This window comes from Phodopus roborovskii, unplaced genomic scaffold (assembly GCF_943737965.1).
Source record: "Phodopus roborovskii unplaced genomic scaffold, PHOROB, whole genome shotgun sequence".
Classification (NCBI taxonomy): Eukaryota; Metazoa; Chordata; class Mammalia; order Rodentia; family Cricetidae; genus Phodopus; species Phodopus roborovskii.
In genome coordinates, this window is record NW_026126470.1 from 13,545,588 (window position 1) to 13,564,128 (window position 18,541).

General features: G+C 38.7%; 1 protein-coding gene across 1 annotated transcript in view; it reads left to right on the top strand.

Annotated features, from left to right (window-relative positions):
- Robo1 (roundabout guidance receptor 1) overlaps positions 1-18,541 on the top strand; it is a 373,695-nt gene that overhangs the window by 248,949 nt on the left and 106,205 nt on the right. The window contains exons 4-6 of the mRNA XM_051191745.1: positions 12,026-12,146; positions 12,478-12,616; positions 14,405-14,532. Coding sequence (XP_051047702.1) covers positions 12,026-12,146; positions 12,478-12,616; positions 14,405-14,532 — 388 coding nt within the window. The remainder of the gene's footprint in view (positions 1-12,025; positions 12,147-12,477; positions 12,617-14,404; positions 14,533-18,541) is intronic.

Genomic DNA, 18,541 nt, shown 5'->3' on the forward strand with positions numbered 1-18,541 from the left:
ATTATCTCAGCAAAGTATTTGGGATGAAGGAAACCCTCACAGTGTAGAGAACAAGGAACCCTTAAGAAGGCAGAGAGAGACTTGGATTTGCTGTTGGGAAAGTATTTTCAGCTGGTGCCCTTGTAACTCGCAAGAGTTTGAAAATGAGCTTTTTCTCCTCTCAAATACTACGAACATTTGTCATCTTTATTTCTAGAGCATAGTCATAATTCCTCCGTAGATTTTTATTTCAGGCTGTCTTAGCAGTGACTATATGTAAATTCAGAATTACAGCCAGATGGCTGCACGAGGTGATAAAAAGCAAACCTGGTTTTGTGGGAGAGTGAGAATTGCCCATAAGACTTTGCTTTTACCTTTAAAACAGCAGGACATTGTTTCATGAGACCTGTGAAGGAAATAATACATTAAGTTTAATAGCTGTGGGCTAAATTAATTTTTCATATCCAAGCTGAATACTACCATATAATCTGCCTAGAATTCTCATAGAGGTAAAAGCCTATCAGCTCCCTGGCTTTTAGGGGACAGCTTGCAAAGGCTACTTTATGACAAAACCACTCTTCACATTGCCTGTGTTTTACAGGATTCACTTTGGGGTTCTCGTCTACATGGCTTTGAGAATCAGACACCTTGAAAATCAGCTAAAAGCCTGGGCTGGGTTATCTGCTTCCCACTTCACCAGCAGTCCACAGTTGCTGCCTGGCGTTTGGAATGTTATAAATTAGAGGGGCTTTCTCCCTCAATTGCTTTGGGTTCCATATCGTAGCAGCCCAAGAAAATAGGTTTGCAAGAGAAAATGCCAAATTCGTCTCCTTTTGACTTTGAGCCCCACTTCAGCTAGCAAACTAAGTAGTCATTGAGAAGTCCGTGTCTCTTCTCTTTTCCCTTGTTAAAATAAATCTTCATGAGTGAGTAAGTTCTGGTGGTATGCTCACACTGACATTGAAAGGTCCTAATTTATCCCTCACAATGAAAATCGTCCTCTCCCTTTAACTTAACTGTGTCTCCATGGGGTGCCTCCCACTTGCCTGCAATTAGCTAGGCTAGTTGAAGTCTGTCATCAAATTATCATAGGTCCACTCCTGCTGCAGCAAACAGCCCACTGTCAATTTCTAAATTGCCAGGAGGAAGCAGTGAGGTTTAGCAAGAGCCCGGAAGTAGCCAGTAGCTGAACACTGCAGCTGCCACAGCCCTAGACAGAATTCTCCCTGGCCTGTGTTCTCAGCTGGCAGTCCCCCAAGCTGTGTGGAGAGCCACGTGCTCCCACTGGGATAATTGCTTTTTCTGCATGAGTCTCTTGTTGCTTCTTTCCGATGATCAAGTGTGTTTAAACTCCTGGCTGAAATCATGTTGGTTTTCAAACGGCATTGTAAAGTGTACCAGCAAACAAACGAAATTGGATCATGGGCTCTCTTGTATGTCTGGAGCTCAGGCAAATATAGGACACCAGTGAAAAGATCTTAATTGCCCGCTTTCCCTAATTCTACTCCAAAGAGACTAATCTGAAGACTCACACATTATGCTCTCCCTCTCTCTCTCTCACTCTCTCTCTCCCTTCCCCCTTTGGGATGCCATCCCTTCTTATGTCCAGAGATCCAATGTTCAAAGATGGTGGGACCGCTTCCACTATGTGCATAAGCTCTTGCCTGGCCTTTATTGTGGAAGTATATTTTGTGTATGTGCGCGCACGCACAAATTCCCAGGAGCACTATTTACACTTTAAATAGGCTGTGAAAAATGAAATAGACAATGCTAGTGAATTAGTGAAATAAAGATGAATAGTTTGCACTATCAAGTTGAATGCCTTTTTTTTTATGATGAGGTTGAAATCTGGCTGGTTTAATTTTTTATGCCCTACAGCAAAATAGTATATGATTAATATTAGTATTCATCTATTATTTTCTTTTGACACATCTCAGGACACAGCTGTTCCCCTTTGTGTCTGGTCAGGAGTACACCACTACTTTATCTACTTGCCTTTTGGGGACCACATGGAACTAGAATGTCTCTTCATTACAAACCCTCAGTGGGAAATATTTTAGACAGTTCATCTTTTTCCCTCTTTCTGATCTCCTTCTCCTTCTCGATTTCCTCCACTCATTCCTGTTATCAGGCTCCTATGTCCCAGATTGAAATAGCCACAGGCAGAAATGAAGTTGTTTTTTGTTGTTGTTGTTTTGTTTTGTTTTCACGAATCTGATACCAATAGTTTTCTGAAACTATAAAGAGTAAATTAACTTACAAATAGGTTTGCTAGTTCAAGGACTGATGTGGCTGGCTCTAGTTTATTATTTCTGTTAATCTAAACACTTGTGATTCGACATCTCTGTGAGATCCTTTTGTCATTGGCATAAATATCATTTATTTATAAATATCAAATATATTTATAAATATCAAAGTCTTATTTTGTGTAATTAAAATACCACACATAAGTAGGCTATGCACAAATTAAGTTTTGAAAAGTATCTTATACTCAGGAGGAATATTGATGTAATCATCACAGTAGTTGTGTGTTAATGCTTTTTGATAGTGGAAATTTATCAAAAATTTGAATTTTTCTTGGTAACGACTTTTAAATTTAAGTTAAAAAGAGAAAAACAACAATTAGAGTATATATCCAGAACATAATTTACCTACATATAATATTAAATAATAATTTCTAAACAGATTTTATCATCTTGATTAAAGCTGTTATTATTTTTTTAAAAAATAATTCCTTTGGTAATTAGTTTTACATCATGCATCTTGATTCTATTCACCTCCAGGTCCCTCTTATCCTACCCTCATCCCTGACAACCTCCCTCCCCCGCCCCATGCACGCACGCACGCACACGCACATGCGCACACATGCGCGCGGAAACAAAGCAAGCAAGCAAGTAAACAAAAGCAAAACAAACAAACTAACTAACTAACTAAAGAGCCATAACAACAGAAAAGTCTCTGCTTTCCATTCTTTACTGATTTTCTAACCCCTCTTCCTTCTTCCTGGAGGCAATGGAGGCTCCCCTGTGCCATATTGGTACACCTCTTTGTCCCGTCAGTTTTATTGGCACAGGTCTATTGCAAAGAGTCAACGGGGTCTGGGTCAAGGCCTCTGGTTTCTGGTACACCATCATCACTGGATCCTCACTGCAACTCCTCTGGGTGTATCCTATGGCTGCCACAAGTCCTAGAGATATTTTAGGTGTCTTTCCTTAAGACCAGTCCTGTCACCAGCTGCAGCCAGTCCTAGATGGGACAGATGCTAGGGTGAGTCAACCCAAGACCTAAAGCTGTTTTGCTTAAACGATTCAACTCGGGATCTGAATAAGGAAAAATGGCCACAAAAAACTATTGTGCATTCTCTGGTACTCTATGAGACAAGAATTGCCTAAATTATCTTTCAGTTGATTCTAGTTTTCGATTTCTGTGAGACATTTTTGGAATTCTTACCTAATCCTTTCTCATTTGTAAGTAGAATTATGTTAATATTGCTGTTTTGTTTATTTTAGTATGCAATGAACTAGGATTACTATTGCTACTTTAGTTATTATTTTCAGATAAGGTGTACTTATGCAGCCTAGGCTGCCCTGCCACTTAGTGGCTAGGAGTCAACAGCAACCTTCCTGCCTCTGCCTCTGAAGTACTGTGATTACTAGATTGTAATTGGCTAGAGCCATTATTATTATTTTTTTATGAGACATGAATGCTTTCTTCTGAACTGCCCAGCCTTAAAGCTTAAAGTTACTTTTGTAGCCCCCATTAAAAGATAATTCTCTTTCTCCTCTTTCTATATTCCATGTTTAAACAAAGTATCATTTTAAACTGTATTTATTATTTATTGTTACTGTGATTGACTTGGTGCCAGGTGCACCTGCTGATGTGAGTGTGACACCTCCGTGTGTGGTTCTGTGGATAGAAGTCTTGAGTAACCTCTTGAGACTGTTCTGCAAAGCAGGAAGATGCCTCAGCAGGTACCAGCCTCTGCCACCAAGACTGAGGACCTGTCTTCAATCATACATGCAGTTTCTCTGACTTCCACATGTATCTGTGTGACGTACACTCACAAGATAAATCAACAAATACATTGAAAAAATATTTAAAAGAATATCCTATAAATGTGCCCAGGTTGTCCGAGAACTGTGAAAAACAGATCATCTAGGTTACCTGCATCTCCTCGTCATAGGTGAGCCATAGTGGGTAGTTCATATTTCTGTAGTTCACAACAGCTTGGTTCAAGTCTATGGTTCAAGGATCTTGGCAGAACTGACAGCACTCTTGTAAAGGGATGTCCTGTAAGGGGAGAGTTAGTGGGAAATCATTGAAGAATCATACTGTCATTCAAAACTCAACTAATTTGCAATATAACCTAAAAATAATTGCACTAGAAAGACAGGTTTAATGAGGAAAAAAATAACTTCTAAGCCCAGGTACATTAGAAAAATTTCCTCTCTGTGTTAATCACACTTACCATGACCTTGCCACTCACTGAGTATTTCTAAGCTTTTGGTCTTCTCAAAAATCTGTGAAAATGAAGCACCACACAATTTCACAATGGTATGAGGGTATTTATGGGTGTCTTATATGTATTGCTTACAATAACTTTCTCTGTTAGCATTCAATATCGGCATCCTATTCTGTTGTTCAAATCTGTTTCTTAGATGCTATTTCTAAAGGACATAGTTTTAAAATGCAAAAATCTATTAGAGGGAATGGAATAAATTAAGGGACAGTTTGCTGGTTAGCAATTTGAAATCAACTTTGAAGCCCTTAATATAATTAGTGGTTTCGGTTTTTTTTTTTTTTTTTTTTGGTCTGTTGAATTCAAGTCACATTAAGTTAATGTAATTAAAAGCAGAGAAGATGATTTTGTGTAGCCAAACTAGTTAATTAGCCCCAGTTGGCTTAGTATGTTAACTGAGAGGTGTATGGAGAATGTTGAGGAGGTGATGTCTTCAAAAAAAAAAAAATCCTGTGTAACAGACACTGCAAATCATCTGACTTGCTTTCGGGTAGAAAATGAAGGAATAGCAAGGAGTTCATGTTGAGTTCATCTTTATTTCTGATTGGAAAAACTGACTGCAGGGCAGGCCGTCTACCCACAGAATGGACAGACCAAAACTCTCCCTTAATTTTCTCCCTCCCACCCTCCCTCCGTCTCTTAGAAGAAGCATGCTCCTATACAGAGATTATTAGCTTGTCTTCCCACTGTGTACCAGAAATAAAAATGCTTCCTGTGATTGTTTGTTTCCATAAAGGCAGAAAAACCATCCTCTTCGCTTTTGGTGGAGAAAACGGATCTGCCATGAGAGGGAGTCTATACTGTCACTCATTGAGACAGTTCTTGAAGATGATGGAGTTAGAAAAAGAGATTGCCTCCTGTCCCATAGAAATCATTAAATGCTTGGAGAAGATTCCAACCCCCAAGGAAAACAATCACGTCTAGTTTCTCTTAGGGAAAACTCCTAGTGTATTAAAATAATATGTATCAACCACATGAAGGGTCTCCTTATCTTCGTGTTTCGCAAACATCATCTTTTAACAGTTGGAGGCTGTCCCAAAGAAAAATATCAAGTTTAAAGAGATTCGAGATTTAGAAATTTTTGAGCACCTTCTTCCCCCTCCTCTGTCTCCTTCCTGCAGAGGAGAACCACCAGGATCTCTCTTTTTGCTTTGATTTCATTAAGTTTGTACATAGCTGAGGCCCCCCCTTTAGGTACTGTCTGGGGCTTATGGAAATGGGGATGTCTAGTGTGGTTGCTGCTTTGAGCTGTGAAGGTACATGGTAGGGAGGAAGGAAGACCCTGTCTTGCTTGGGTTTTTGACAGAGGTGAAAGGCCAGCATATTGTCTGGGAGCTTAGCAAACTGGGCTGCATCCCTCTCCAGGATTATGTTAATTGAAGTCTCTCCACTGTTTAACATTGCGTCTGTTCATTATACAAACTACTTTTTGATAGGTTTACAGTTTGGCTGTCAAATCCAGCTGTAGGAAGAGACCGGCCAAGAAGCATATCCGAGCTTGTTTCAAATAGTGCTCTTTTCACATTTAGAGTGTTTTGTGGGTGTTGGACATATTTTTCCTCTCGGGGTAGAGAGAGGGGAAATGTCACATTTTGAAAATGTTGACAAAAGTATCATGGTTTTCCATGTGGGAACTAGGTAGACACTTAGGGTGTTTTTATATGACCACACAAAATGCAGAGTGATGACAGTGGTGAATTCTTGGAAGCTAGTGTGTTGATTTGATCCAGGTGAGAGTACTGTAAGAGATGCATCTTCCACAACAGACCACTGTGTTTTCCCTATGCGTGCTCATAGACAATAGAATTGTGGCCTTTCCCATAGCTGCATTTCAACATAGCCATTGCCACAATGTCAAAATCAGCTTAACTCCTGGAAATGGAAGATGGCTGTAGCTGTCCTTCCATTCCTTTTGACTCCTGGATTGTTCTGTTTTGTTGTTTGCCCCTTGTTAACAATGTTTGTCTCTACACCTGGGAGTAGTTTCAGCTATGCACTAATCTATTTTGAGACCTTTAGACTTTCTTTGCAACCAGTATAAAATACCATGCTGACCAGGTACACTTGGGAGGCAGAGGCAGACCATCTCAGTGACTTTCAGACCAATCTGGCCTTTGGAGTGAATGAGACCCTATCTCAAAAACAAAAACGTGTATCTTTTGATGCAGTTGTACCAGTAGGGTTTCGTTGTGAGGTTTGAAATATTGGAGAGATGTTTATTTGTTGTTGTTGTTGTTGTTGTTTTGTTTTGTTTTTGTTTTTGTTTTTTGTTTTTTTTTTTTTTTTGAGACAGGGTTTCTCTACAGTTTTGGAGCCTGTCCTGGAACTTGATCTGTAGGCCAGGCTGGCCTGGAACTCACAGAAATGCACCTACCTCTGCCTCCAGAGTGCTGAGATTAAAGGTGTGAGCTACCACCACCAGGCCTCGGGTCTTTATTTTTTTCTTAAGGTGGAATAAATAATTCTGACATTATCTCATTTTGTGTCGTCTTTGCTTGTCTTGTTTTAAGCTGGCATTCATCCTTTGCTCACAGCTAGGAAACTGACTAGGTCAAGCCTTCTTCCTTTCAGCAGCACCTGACCTTTTTGAGAGAGCAATTCTTGGACGTGGGAGAATGAACTGTATCGTAGGAGGGTTGGCCATGTGTCTGGCCTGTCCCCTCCAGCTACCACAGCCACTGACACACGCTTCCTGCTGCAGTCTCCAGATACAGTAGCAGCCCCCAGTGAGGCAGCAGGGTGACTGTCCCCCCCAAAAAATCATCATTTGGGAGGAAGTGATGGCAACCCAGAAAGGCTAAGCTTTACCTGTCAGCATTTAATTGTATATTTAAAAAGTTTGAAAAGTACATGTTTATAAGATAGGGACAGTTTGTCTATTGATATTCAGTACGGAACCATCATTAGATGGGAAGAAAGCAGGGCTCCTGGTTGACTAAATTGTAAACTCTGTTCCAGGATAAAGGAACTTACTGTTGTTGGAACTGTATAAGCAAGGTGTCTCACAGGAACTCTTGGGCTCTGACCGCTTTCTTCTCGGATTGTCTCACCTCAGCTATTGTCCCCTCCCATTCTCCCGTCGCTGGAATTAGTCCATGGCTGAGGCTTTGCCAACAACTCCCCTATAATTCTTGTTAGCTAATTTCCCCTCCTTCTCCATTTGTATGTAATCCTTCAAAATAGAATAACATCAGGCTGTAATATGTGATGGTAACTGATGTCCCGTGTGTACAAAATCAAGTTGATTTAAGAGTCTACATTCCCAAGTATTTAAAAATTGTAAAAATAAATAAACACTATGTGGTATGAAAAATGTAGAAATAAATCTCTGAGTCTGGAAATTACTACCATGTTATCATCCTTTAGCTCCCATTTTTCCTAGATATTTTCCTAGATAATTTAAAATTATTCTCAAAGCCTTATATTTGTTGTAGATAAGCACACTGACTTATTGACTTTCTGATCAAAAGGAATGTTGAAGGCATTTGGTGGTTTCCTTTCTTCTGTTACGCTAATCTAATAGTGTTTGTGTTATGTCTTCTAAAATGTCTTTTCCTAAGTATTCAAGGTCATTTTAAGTTAGACTCATGGTCAGAAAAGGAAGGTCCTCACAAGATTGTCAACAAGTTACAGAATCAACAGCAAGACATGCCCAATACAACCTCAGGTCCTTCCCTTTGAGCAAGGGAGGGTTTTCTTCTCCTTTTAGTTGAAATGATCTATTCCCCTCAGTTTTAGACTTGCTTATGCAAGTGTTACAACACAAGCTTGTAATGAAAGGGACAGTATATCTTCTGAAGAAAGATCATCATTGTATGATGTCCTACTTGTTCTCAATCTCAAGAACTCGTTTATGAAATACAAATTTACTAAGCAGAACTTATGATAATGAGTTACAAATTGTATGTCTGCTCTCTGCAGTGCCCTTCACAAAGTCAAAGAGACAGACGCTCGCTAAAATCTCCACTTTGTTCCCACTTGCTTACTAGACAAGTCCCTTTCATCCCACAAAAATGCTACTTTCTCTTAGGCCTTTTGCCAGGGTCTAGGGTCCTCAAGAGCAATTAAACGCTCCTTTCCCTCATAGTTCTCAGTCAAGATGACCTGATTTTAAAAGTATAATTAAAAAATGTGATGGATGGGCATAGCAGAAACAGGAGGAAGGATTATTCTTTTGGAGCTCTCATCCCTCTCTTGGGAAGTAAGGATATTATTATATTTACCCTTATCATTTTCATAGCAAGGTGAAGGCTAAATATATGTATACATATATGCACATACACATATGCACACCATATCTCAGAGAACACAGAGTAGTCATCATTATTGACTATTGTGCACTAAAGTTGGCTCTACCTTTGATTTTTTTTATTATTGTTTCATTTTGCATTTTTTTTTGTTGTTCTATTTATTTATTTATTTATTTATTTATTTAGAGCCATACTATGAGAGTGATAATTTCAGGGGTGTTTCTAAAAGGAAAGCAAAAAAAAAAAAAAAAAAAAAAAAAAAAGGAAAAGGAAAAGAAAGAAAAGAAATATCTGTCCATTACAGAATAATTTGAGAGTATTTCGTAATAAAGGTATTTAACCTAATTGATACTGAATATCTGTGTGTGGTTTGTTAAAGGATAAACATGCAAGTATAAAAACACAATCTAGTTAAAAATACAGGTAACAGAACATATGTTACATAATATGACTTTTGTAAAATTATTTGACTGTGCATATATGTGTGTATATGTCAGTTACACCCATGAACTTTGTTCTAATATTGCACTAGCATAAGTTACAGACAGGACACTAAGGGTTTGAGGCAGGATTTGTGTTTACATTTCTACTTTGGTAGCTTGCAGAGTACCTTCCTGTACCAAAGACACTAGAACATAGGTATGAAGGCTCTATGTAGGCACCCGCTCAACTTATCCATGTTCAATGAGTTGTGTGGGTATTGTCTTCAGCAATAGGACCTTACTTTTAGTTTGTGGAGAATAGGCCCTGGGTTGTTTGGGGATTTCTATGGGAATCCTTTGGCCAGCAACTCAATTAGATGTAACCCAATACAAGTATTGGAAGCTTCGTTTTGGTGCTAAGAGATGTCCACTTGGAAGCTGGGTGGTGGTGGTAGGGAGGCGATGCATTTAATCCCAGTACTCAGGAGGTAGAAGCAGACAGATCTCTGTGAGTTCCAGGCCAGCCTGGTCTATTGAGCAAGTTCCAAGATAGGCTCTAAAGCTACACAGAGAAACTCTGTCTCAAAACACACACACACACACATACACACACACACACACACACACACGCACACACACAAAAGGGATGTCTGTGTGGGGCTTCCCCCCCCTTGCTTCCCCCCCTTATTTGTCAATTTCATTTAGGTCACCTTCATTTATGTATATAGTATATGTATAGTATATGTGTGTGTGTGTGTGTGTGTGTGTGTGTGTGTGTGTGTGTGTATATATATATATATATATATATATATATATATATATATATATATGTACTAGATTACTATACTGCCACTCAAATGGCTCTTAATTTTAGCTGTCTCTCATACATTCTATTCCTTGCCACCGCCGCCTCTCCCATCCATCCATGACTATCCTATTTCCCCTTCTTAGGGAGATCTGTCTGCCTGCCCCATCCCAACCTAATCTCTTACTTTATAACTAATGCCTGTGATTCTAAGATTGTAGCTTAGTTATCATTGGCTTAACAGCTAATATCCCCACATAAATGAATGCATACCATATTTGTTTTTGCTTTGGGCTACCTATTTTGTGAAATAAACAGGATTATTGTTGTTAACTATTCTTTGAAAGTATGGTAGAATTATGTACTAAAACCATCTGGCCATGTGGTTGTTTTTGTTTGTTTGTAATTTTGTTTCATGGAGGACTTTTAATCACTGCTTTGATTTCAGTGGGGTTATAGGTCTGTTTTAATTGCTTATCTGATCTTGATAAGTGACATGTATCTAGAAAATTATCTGTTTCTTTTAGATTTTTCAATTTGGTGGAGTATGGATTTTTAAAGTTTGTGCTTATAATTCTCTAGATTTCTAGATTTCCTCAGTGTCCATTGTTATGTTCTCCTTTTCATTTCTGGTTTTGTTAATTTGCATATTCTGTCTGTCTCCTTATCCCCCCTTAGCCCCCCCCCCAAACCTTTTTGTTAATTTGGATAGGGTTTGCCAATCTTACTGAGTTTTTTCAAGATCTAACCTAACTCACTGTTTTTTGGTTTTGTTTGTTTGTTTGTTTTGTTTTTTGGTGTTTGCTAAGTTTAATTATTTCTTGTGGTTGATTCTTTTTGGGTGTGATTTCTTCTTTTTGTTCCAAAGCTTTTCAATGTACTGTTGAGTTACTAGTATGAGATCTCTCCAAACTTTGTATGTAGGCACTCAGTGCTGTGAACTTGTCTCTTAGGACAATCGTCATCATGCCCCATAAGTTTTGGTACATTGGATATTTATTGTTCAATGCTAGAAAGTTTTTAATTGTTATGGATATCTAGATTTGATCTGTGGTGGTCTGGTAGGATGCAGGGTGTTATTTCTTTCTTTCTTTCTTCCTTCCTTCTTTCCTTCCTTTCTTCCTTCTTTTTTGACCAAGTGTTTTGTAGAAAGTTGCATGAGGTTCTAAGGAGGTATTTCCTTTTGTGTTTGGGAGAGATGCTCTGTAAGCATCAGTTAGGTCCATTTGGTTTATGACATCAGTTAGCTCCGGCATTTCTGTTTAGTTATATCCAGATGTCTCCTGAAGTTGGAGAAGATCTGTGTTTTCCACTGCAAATGAGGCCAGGGAGAGAAAGGAGGCTGCACCAAGTGGTCTGCTATGGAGTTGGGGATAAGACTGCTGGATTCCATTTAGAGGAGTGGGAGAGAGGGTATTTGGGGGTATTTTTACTCCTTTATTGGGACTTTCTTGGTGATTTAGGGGAGGAACATTATACTTGGTGCCCCTTAAGTTTCCAAAAAACTACATGGAAGGGCAAAACTCTGTTATCAAATATGATAGTTTGCTTTAACAAGTTAGATATTTTCCTTTAAAGCAACTCTAGCAAACTATCTAGAGACATTTTTATGCTTAATAATACTAGAATATGAATATTTATATCACTTATAGTTGATACATATTTGTTATATTCCTATGGTTCTTGAAAATTAATCTCCCCCCCCAACTTGTTAACTCTATTTTTCACTTAGTCTTTGTAGTTTACATCAAATTAAAAATATGAAAGACTTCAGCTGAAATAAAATATAAATCAACACTTAGACTGAGTAGTGAAACTTTACCAGATATATAGGTAAATAAAGTCTTTTCTCATATTGTATATTTGGAATTAAGTTTGTTTGAGGATACTACTAGTAAATATAGCAAATTGTATATACCAATGGTTTTCTTTAATTATGCTTTGATTTATTTTACCTAGAAAGTCTCCTTTATTTAGGAGGATCTCAACTCTCTTACCAGTTAAAGATATTTTAGTAATACCCATGTCGGTTGTTTTGATTCTTTTGAAGATACGAGGAGGAAAGCTCATGATCACTTATACCCGAAAGAGTGATGCTGGCAAGTACGTTTGTGTTGGTACCAACATGGTGGGTGAACGAGAAAGTGAAGTTGCAGAGCTAACCGTTTTAGGTAAGTGTATCTTCATCTCATTCCAGTAGAATGTGCTCGTCATTTATCATTTTGTATCTTTATAAAAAGGGGGAAATCAACTTTAATTAAAGTATATGAATGAAATTTTACATAACGGAGAAAGAGAGACCAGTAATCTAATATTTGGAGGAAAGAGAAAGGGTGAGAGCTGATGAACAAAGCAGCTTGAGATAAAACAGTCAAAGATATGAGATTAGCATAAATAGGAAACACAGTGAGAGGTCTACAGAAGTGGGCAGCTGTGTGGAATAAAATGGAAATCTGTCCTTATTGCACATCCTAAGGGGTTTTCAATTCATTCATCTTCTAGAGAGACCATCGTTTGTGAAGAGACCCAGTAATTTGGCAGTAACTGTGGATGACAGTGCAGAATTTAAATGTGAGGCCCGAGGAGACCCTGTGCCTACAGTTCGATGGAGGAAAGACGACGGAGAGCTACCCAAATCCAGGTATACAGGATGCATCACTTTGGGATGTCTCTTTGGAATCCTGCCACACATGTCCTTTTAATCTTCACTTCTGATAGCATCACTTTGAGTTTTTATGAAACTATTGAACAACCCGTACTTCAAATTATAATCTTTTCCAGGGCTAGTGAATGATAAGAGATGTTGTGTCCTCACTACAGAACTGCAGCTGTGAGTCCCATGACCAGAGGAGAAAACAAACAAACAAACAACAACAAAAGCAGTACTCTGTAGTAAATACTGTGTTGCAAGCTAGGATATAGGAAATTAAGTATATGACATGACTCACAATAACATTAATTACAATTCATTTACCATGATGTGTTTGTATCACAAGAATGTCTGTAGTCTGTGGCCAGGGTCAGGATGGGGCCCTGGAGATCATTAGATGGAGGGGGCTACTGTCTTCTCTCCAAAGCCTTCAGAACCATGCAACCTTGACTGAAGCTTGTATTTAGTGTTCCTTGAACAGATTTCTCCTCTGCCCAGCCAAATTTAATGCCAGCATTTTTACAAAGGAGTATGTAGCGAAGGAAAATGAACATAGCATTAAACATGTAACTGAAAAATTGGACTTCCTTTTATTAGCTGTAGTATAACCTGGAAAGGCTAGATGTCAGAATTAATTGATGTCTGTCAAATCCTTAAATAGGAGAGGGGCAGAGATCTAAGAATAAGGGAACACTGATGATGAGACAGTGATATAGAATATGCTGGTACTGTCACCGGACCCTTGTCTCTTAGGTATTCTCTCAGTCAGGAGTGTGTGATGGGTCCTTGCTAAGTTGGCATTGTAACTTCAGGATGGACAGTCTATGCTTAAGGACCTTAAAACAGAATGCAGGCTGAGTAGATAACCAACAACATTATCAAGCTCTTTTTGTCACACAGGTAGAAAAACTTGTTAAAGGAAAATGAAACGTGTGCAAGGGCATGTGTGTGTGTGTGTGTGTATGTGTGTGTGCGTGCACACATATATATGCATGTGGTGCACATCGTGTGTGTGTGTGTGTGTGTATGGAGTGAGATATGACACATAAGGACCATTGCAGCATAGACACATAGACACAGATGTGATGGAAAAGTTGGTAAGCAATTATGTGATGTCAAACTGGGGACACTGGGACCAAATGATGAGAGGATTCATGCAGTAAAGAGTTTCAGCTCACATTGCATGACATTGCTAAGCCACAAAAGATTAGGATGGACAGGGTTAATATTCAGGAATAAACTAGAACAGTGGATACCACTGTTGTGGGTAGAGGCTACACTGTTGCTGTGGCTTTTCACCTAGCAGACAAATCAGGCTAAACCTCTGGAGTGGAGAAAAGCTGGAAGTAAGCTGATATAGTGGATGGCATGTCTGCTTTCAGTTTCAGCATTGTCACTAAGCCTTGAGGAGCAAGGCCGAGTGGCCTCATCTTCTAAATGCCTCAGTTTTCCCATCCACAAAATGGTATCTGCTGGATCATAACCTTCTTGTTAGAATTTAAAAGGTTAAAATGTATAAAACCTTTACCTTTGGGATGTAACCAGCGGCTCCCTGCCATTTGACTTTAATTTGAGCACAGTAGCTTGAGGAAATCAATGAATAATTCTTTCAGGAAATGAATTAATTTTTAGAAATACCATGTTTTTACACTTTGTTTCTAATTGTTTTGAGGGATTGCTGCATGCAACTTGGTACCTAGGTATAGGTCCATAGTTGCAATGGTGTGATCTTCCAAGAAGGAAACCATATAACTTCGCTTTCTTTTATTATATCATCAGATATGAAATCCGAGATGATCACACATTGAAAATTCGGAAGGTGATGGCTGGTGATATGGGATCATACACTTGTGTTGCAGAAAATATGGTTGGGAAAGCTGAAGCATCCGCCACTCTGACAGTTCAAGGTAGGCAATGGAGGTGTGTGTGTGTGTGTGTGTGTGTAGTTTTTTATCATGAGAAATACAATGTTGGTGCTTCAAAGAGTACACTGTTTATTACTTTTTATCAATACAGACCTTATTGCTCTAAATATTTTATGTCAAATATCCAAATGGAACATTGTCTATATATTATATAATTGTTGGAAAAAATGAATTATAATTTCAGAATTATGGGGAATTGGATCTCAAAGAAGAGCATGCTTTAACCTCTGTATCTATCTTAAAATATAGTGTCCTCCTAAATTTTTAATTAAATGGTAGCTGTTTCAATGCAATCTTTGTTGTAGAAAGAAAAGAAGTTTTACATTGCTTCAGGCCATGTTTCAGATCAAAGTTGTGTAAACAGCACTACAATACCAGGTGGATTCCATAACCCAGAGAACGTTATATTTGTTCACGGACTAGGGACTTTGCCTTCTTCTATTCACATAATACTTAGGACAAGACAGGTAGTCCCAGGGTGGTAAGTGAAAAAATTGCATTTCTCCTTGGCTGATATTGATGGAGATTTCTCATTGAGTCTATGAGCTAAAGTGAATAGGACATTCATTGACAGATGCCTTGAAAGTCTAACACTGGTGTTTACACATGGTCCTCTGCTTGCCTTTGTGTTCAGATTTCAGACATCTTCTCCCCTCATCGTCATCCTTTTACCTGTCTTCATGATGATGTAATGATTATTTCTCATTGTTTCTCACCCAAGAACTTTTTTTTTTTCTCCTAGTGAGAAATTCTTTGTTGAGGAATCTGAGAGGCATTGACCTTTAAATACCTTTTATTGCTGTAAAGGACTCCCCATTTCAGCAAGTATATGTAGTAAACAGAGAATATGGCCATAAACCACTTAGGTTGTTTCTGGGGCTAGCATTAGCAACACTTAGGTTGTTTCTGGGGCTAGCATTAGCAACACTCAGGGCTGTCATCTTTCCTGAATGCTATCTCTTCTAAACTATTAAGAAGAAAAAGGTGGCTTTTCAGAGAGTTTCTCTAGGGCCACACAAGAGCCTTGTGGGGTTTTCACATTAAAAATGAAAAAAGAAGGAAGGACGATTTCCTTCCTGACTCTAGAGCCATTATGTCCCACTGTGGGGTGTTTAGCTCAACCTCATAAAAACAAAAGGGGAAAAATAAAAAAAGAAGGCCAAGAACAGACTTTGAATTTCTAAGGCCTCAGTTCCTTTTCCTTAATCCAAGTTAGGCTTGAACTTCTTACTCGAGCTAAAACTGTGCAAAAAGAACACCGCCTTACGCTTAGAGAATGCATTCATTCAAGAGACATTAAATCCAAGTTCAAAAGCCATCCAGAGGCAGCGACAGGGGCCAGGATGAATGCGAAACATGAAAAGCTGTGTGTGTCTGTAGGCTACTGTGAAGGGAAAACTGTCTATCACAGTCAGTGATAGATGTGTCTACAGAACCAAGCCTTCCACCTTGGTAGAATGATGCTAATATAAACAGCAGTCATTCTGTTCCGTACGTAGCGGACACTGGAATCAAAATGTGGTTTCTTCCTACGAGTTTAAACTAAGTGCCAAAGCTAGGTCAGCCTTAAGTTTTCCATATGGAATTCTTGCTCCCAAGCCTGAATTAATTTCAGTGGAAATTGATTACAAATGATCAGACCCAGGACCTGCTTGCTAGCTGAGTTTAGACAGTCTCATTTCAAATGCGTTTGTTTTCCTATGAAATTGTGAGGGATCTGTGAGCAGCCCAGACTGGATTCCTTCATTCAGTAGTAAGTATGTACACTAGCATCACTGTCAAGTTGCTTTAACTTGTTAGAACAATAATCAGTATACTGAAGAAAAGCAATGTGCCCGTTCACAGATAGCCAAGAAGCATTCAATGGAAACCTAAGATGGGTTTTTCTCCCCTTTGTGAAGAATATAGAAAAATACTAGTTACTACAAAGGAGCCTAATCAAAACTGAATCCATTTGATAGAAGGAGGTAATTACAATAAAGAATTGGGCGGTGTAAGGTTTGTTTGTTTATTTCTGTGTGGTTGCTTTGTAAGAGGGAGAATTGAAGTCTCTTTGCACGTAAAAGTGATCTTTCTTAGCCACCCTGGGGGCATTTTATTCACAGAATCCAGGTAGGAAAACTGCATGTATAATCATAGGTAAACTCACCTTAAATAAGGGTGGTGGTTAGATCTTCACCTCCAATACAGAGAAAAGTAATTGCAATATCTTAAAAGAAACCCTGGTTTGAGAATTCTTTCTCTCTCTCTTCTTTTTTTCTTCTCTTCCTTTTTTGAAAGTTAATTCTTTTTTATTTTTTGTCATGTGGGGGATTGAACCCAGTACCTCACTTACCACTGAGTCACACCCCTGTACCAATTCTCCCTGTTTTAGATGGCATCTGTAAAGATACTTACATATTCCTTACTTGAATCTAGAAGTTTTTTGACTTTTCTCTTTTCTTCACTTGTGAGTGTATGTGTGTGTGCATGTTCATTGTATATTTTCATATAATGGATGTGTGGTGTGGTCTGTGTGTTGTGTGTATGTGTGTGTGTTGTGTATTGGATATGTGTTGTATCTGCATCTGTGTATGTATGGTTTGTGTGTATGTGTATCTGCATGTGTGGTATGGGTGTTCTGAGTGCAAGTGCATATATGTGGTTTGTGTATCTGTGTGTGGTGTCTGTTGGGTGTGTTGCGTGAGGTGTTAGAGTGTGTGCTGTATGGTTTGTGTGTGGTGTTTATGTATGCATGGTGTGTGTATGAATTTTTGTATGTATTATATGTGTATACTATTGCGGGGGTGTCTTTGTGTTATCTGCAAATCTGCATTTGTGTATGTGTGTGTGGAATGTCTGTGTCGGTGGCTGTGTATGTGAATCTGCATTTGTGTGTATGTGTGTGCGTGTGTGCATGTGTATGAGTGTGTGTGTGTGTTTGTGTGTGTGTTCCTGTGTCATGCTGGTTATCATCTTTGTGCTTTTTACTTATTAGGCGTTTGTTCTCCCACAGAACTAAATCCAGTCCCCAGGACTTTCTTGGCTTTTCTACGTAGATATTCTGCACTGTGCTTTAATAAATACTTATTGAAACCTAAATATGAATGTGTGTTTTAACCTCCACTTGAGTGGTTAAAAACAGCAAGGATGCATGATGAGCAAAACGCAGGCAGTGCCTGGTGGCTTGATCCTAACTGCCAACAGTCAATGGCATTGGATAAAAGCTGGAGAGACTTTGGTGTGTGACTCATTTTGTCTGTGGTCTGTATTTGGAGGCAAGAAAAGCCATAATCATTGTGCTATTTGCATATTTTAATAACATCTTGTTGAATTTTTTTGAATATTTTAAATGTATAAAATGAAACAGACTAAGAAAACAAGTAGGAAAAATCGAAAACTAGACAGAAACCCTAATTTTAAGTGTCTTGATATACATGCTCGACTTGATTTGGGAGCTCATCAATGGAGCACAGAGATTTGTCGCTGTTCTGTGTTTCCAGAAAGAAGTTGGAAAGAATAAGAAAATAGCCTATGAGTTGACAGAAATCATAAAGGGCTTGAAAAAGGTTCCTTACAATTCTAGACTTTTCAGATCTTGAGAATGTATGGCACAAAAATAATAGCTAAGATTGTGCTGCAGCCATCACAATCATGGAGACACTTGTGATGAGCCTTTGTAGACAGAACACTGGGTGGATTACTGAGCAATAAGAACATTTGGAGACACAACTTACTAACTTTCTGAGTATTCCTCAGAAGGTGCTTGATCTCACTCCAGGTTCTGGTAATGGATCAAGTTGATTGCTTTACGCATTTTAACATTCTCAGACCCTCTATCCACCTCTCTGTGATATTGGTGTATTTCTGTTCAATTCAGAGGCTAATAAGCTTGTTCATGAACAAACAACCTCCAAAATTCCTCAGTATTCATGGCCACTTCAGACATGGATGGCCAGCTGAGCTCACAATGTTTCAGAGCATGTCACTGCACTGTGACAGCCACCTAAAG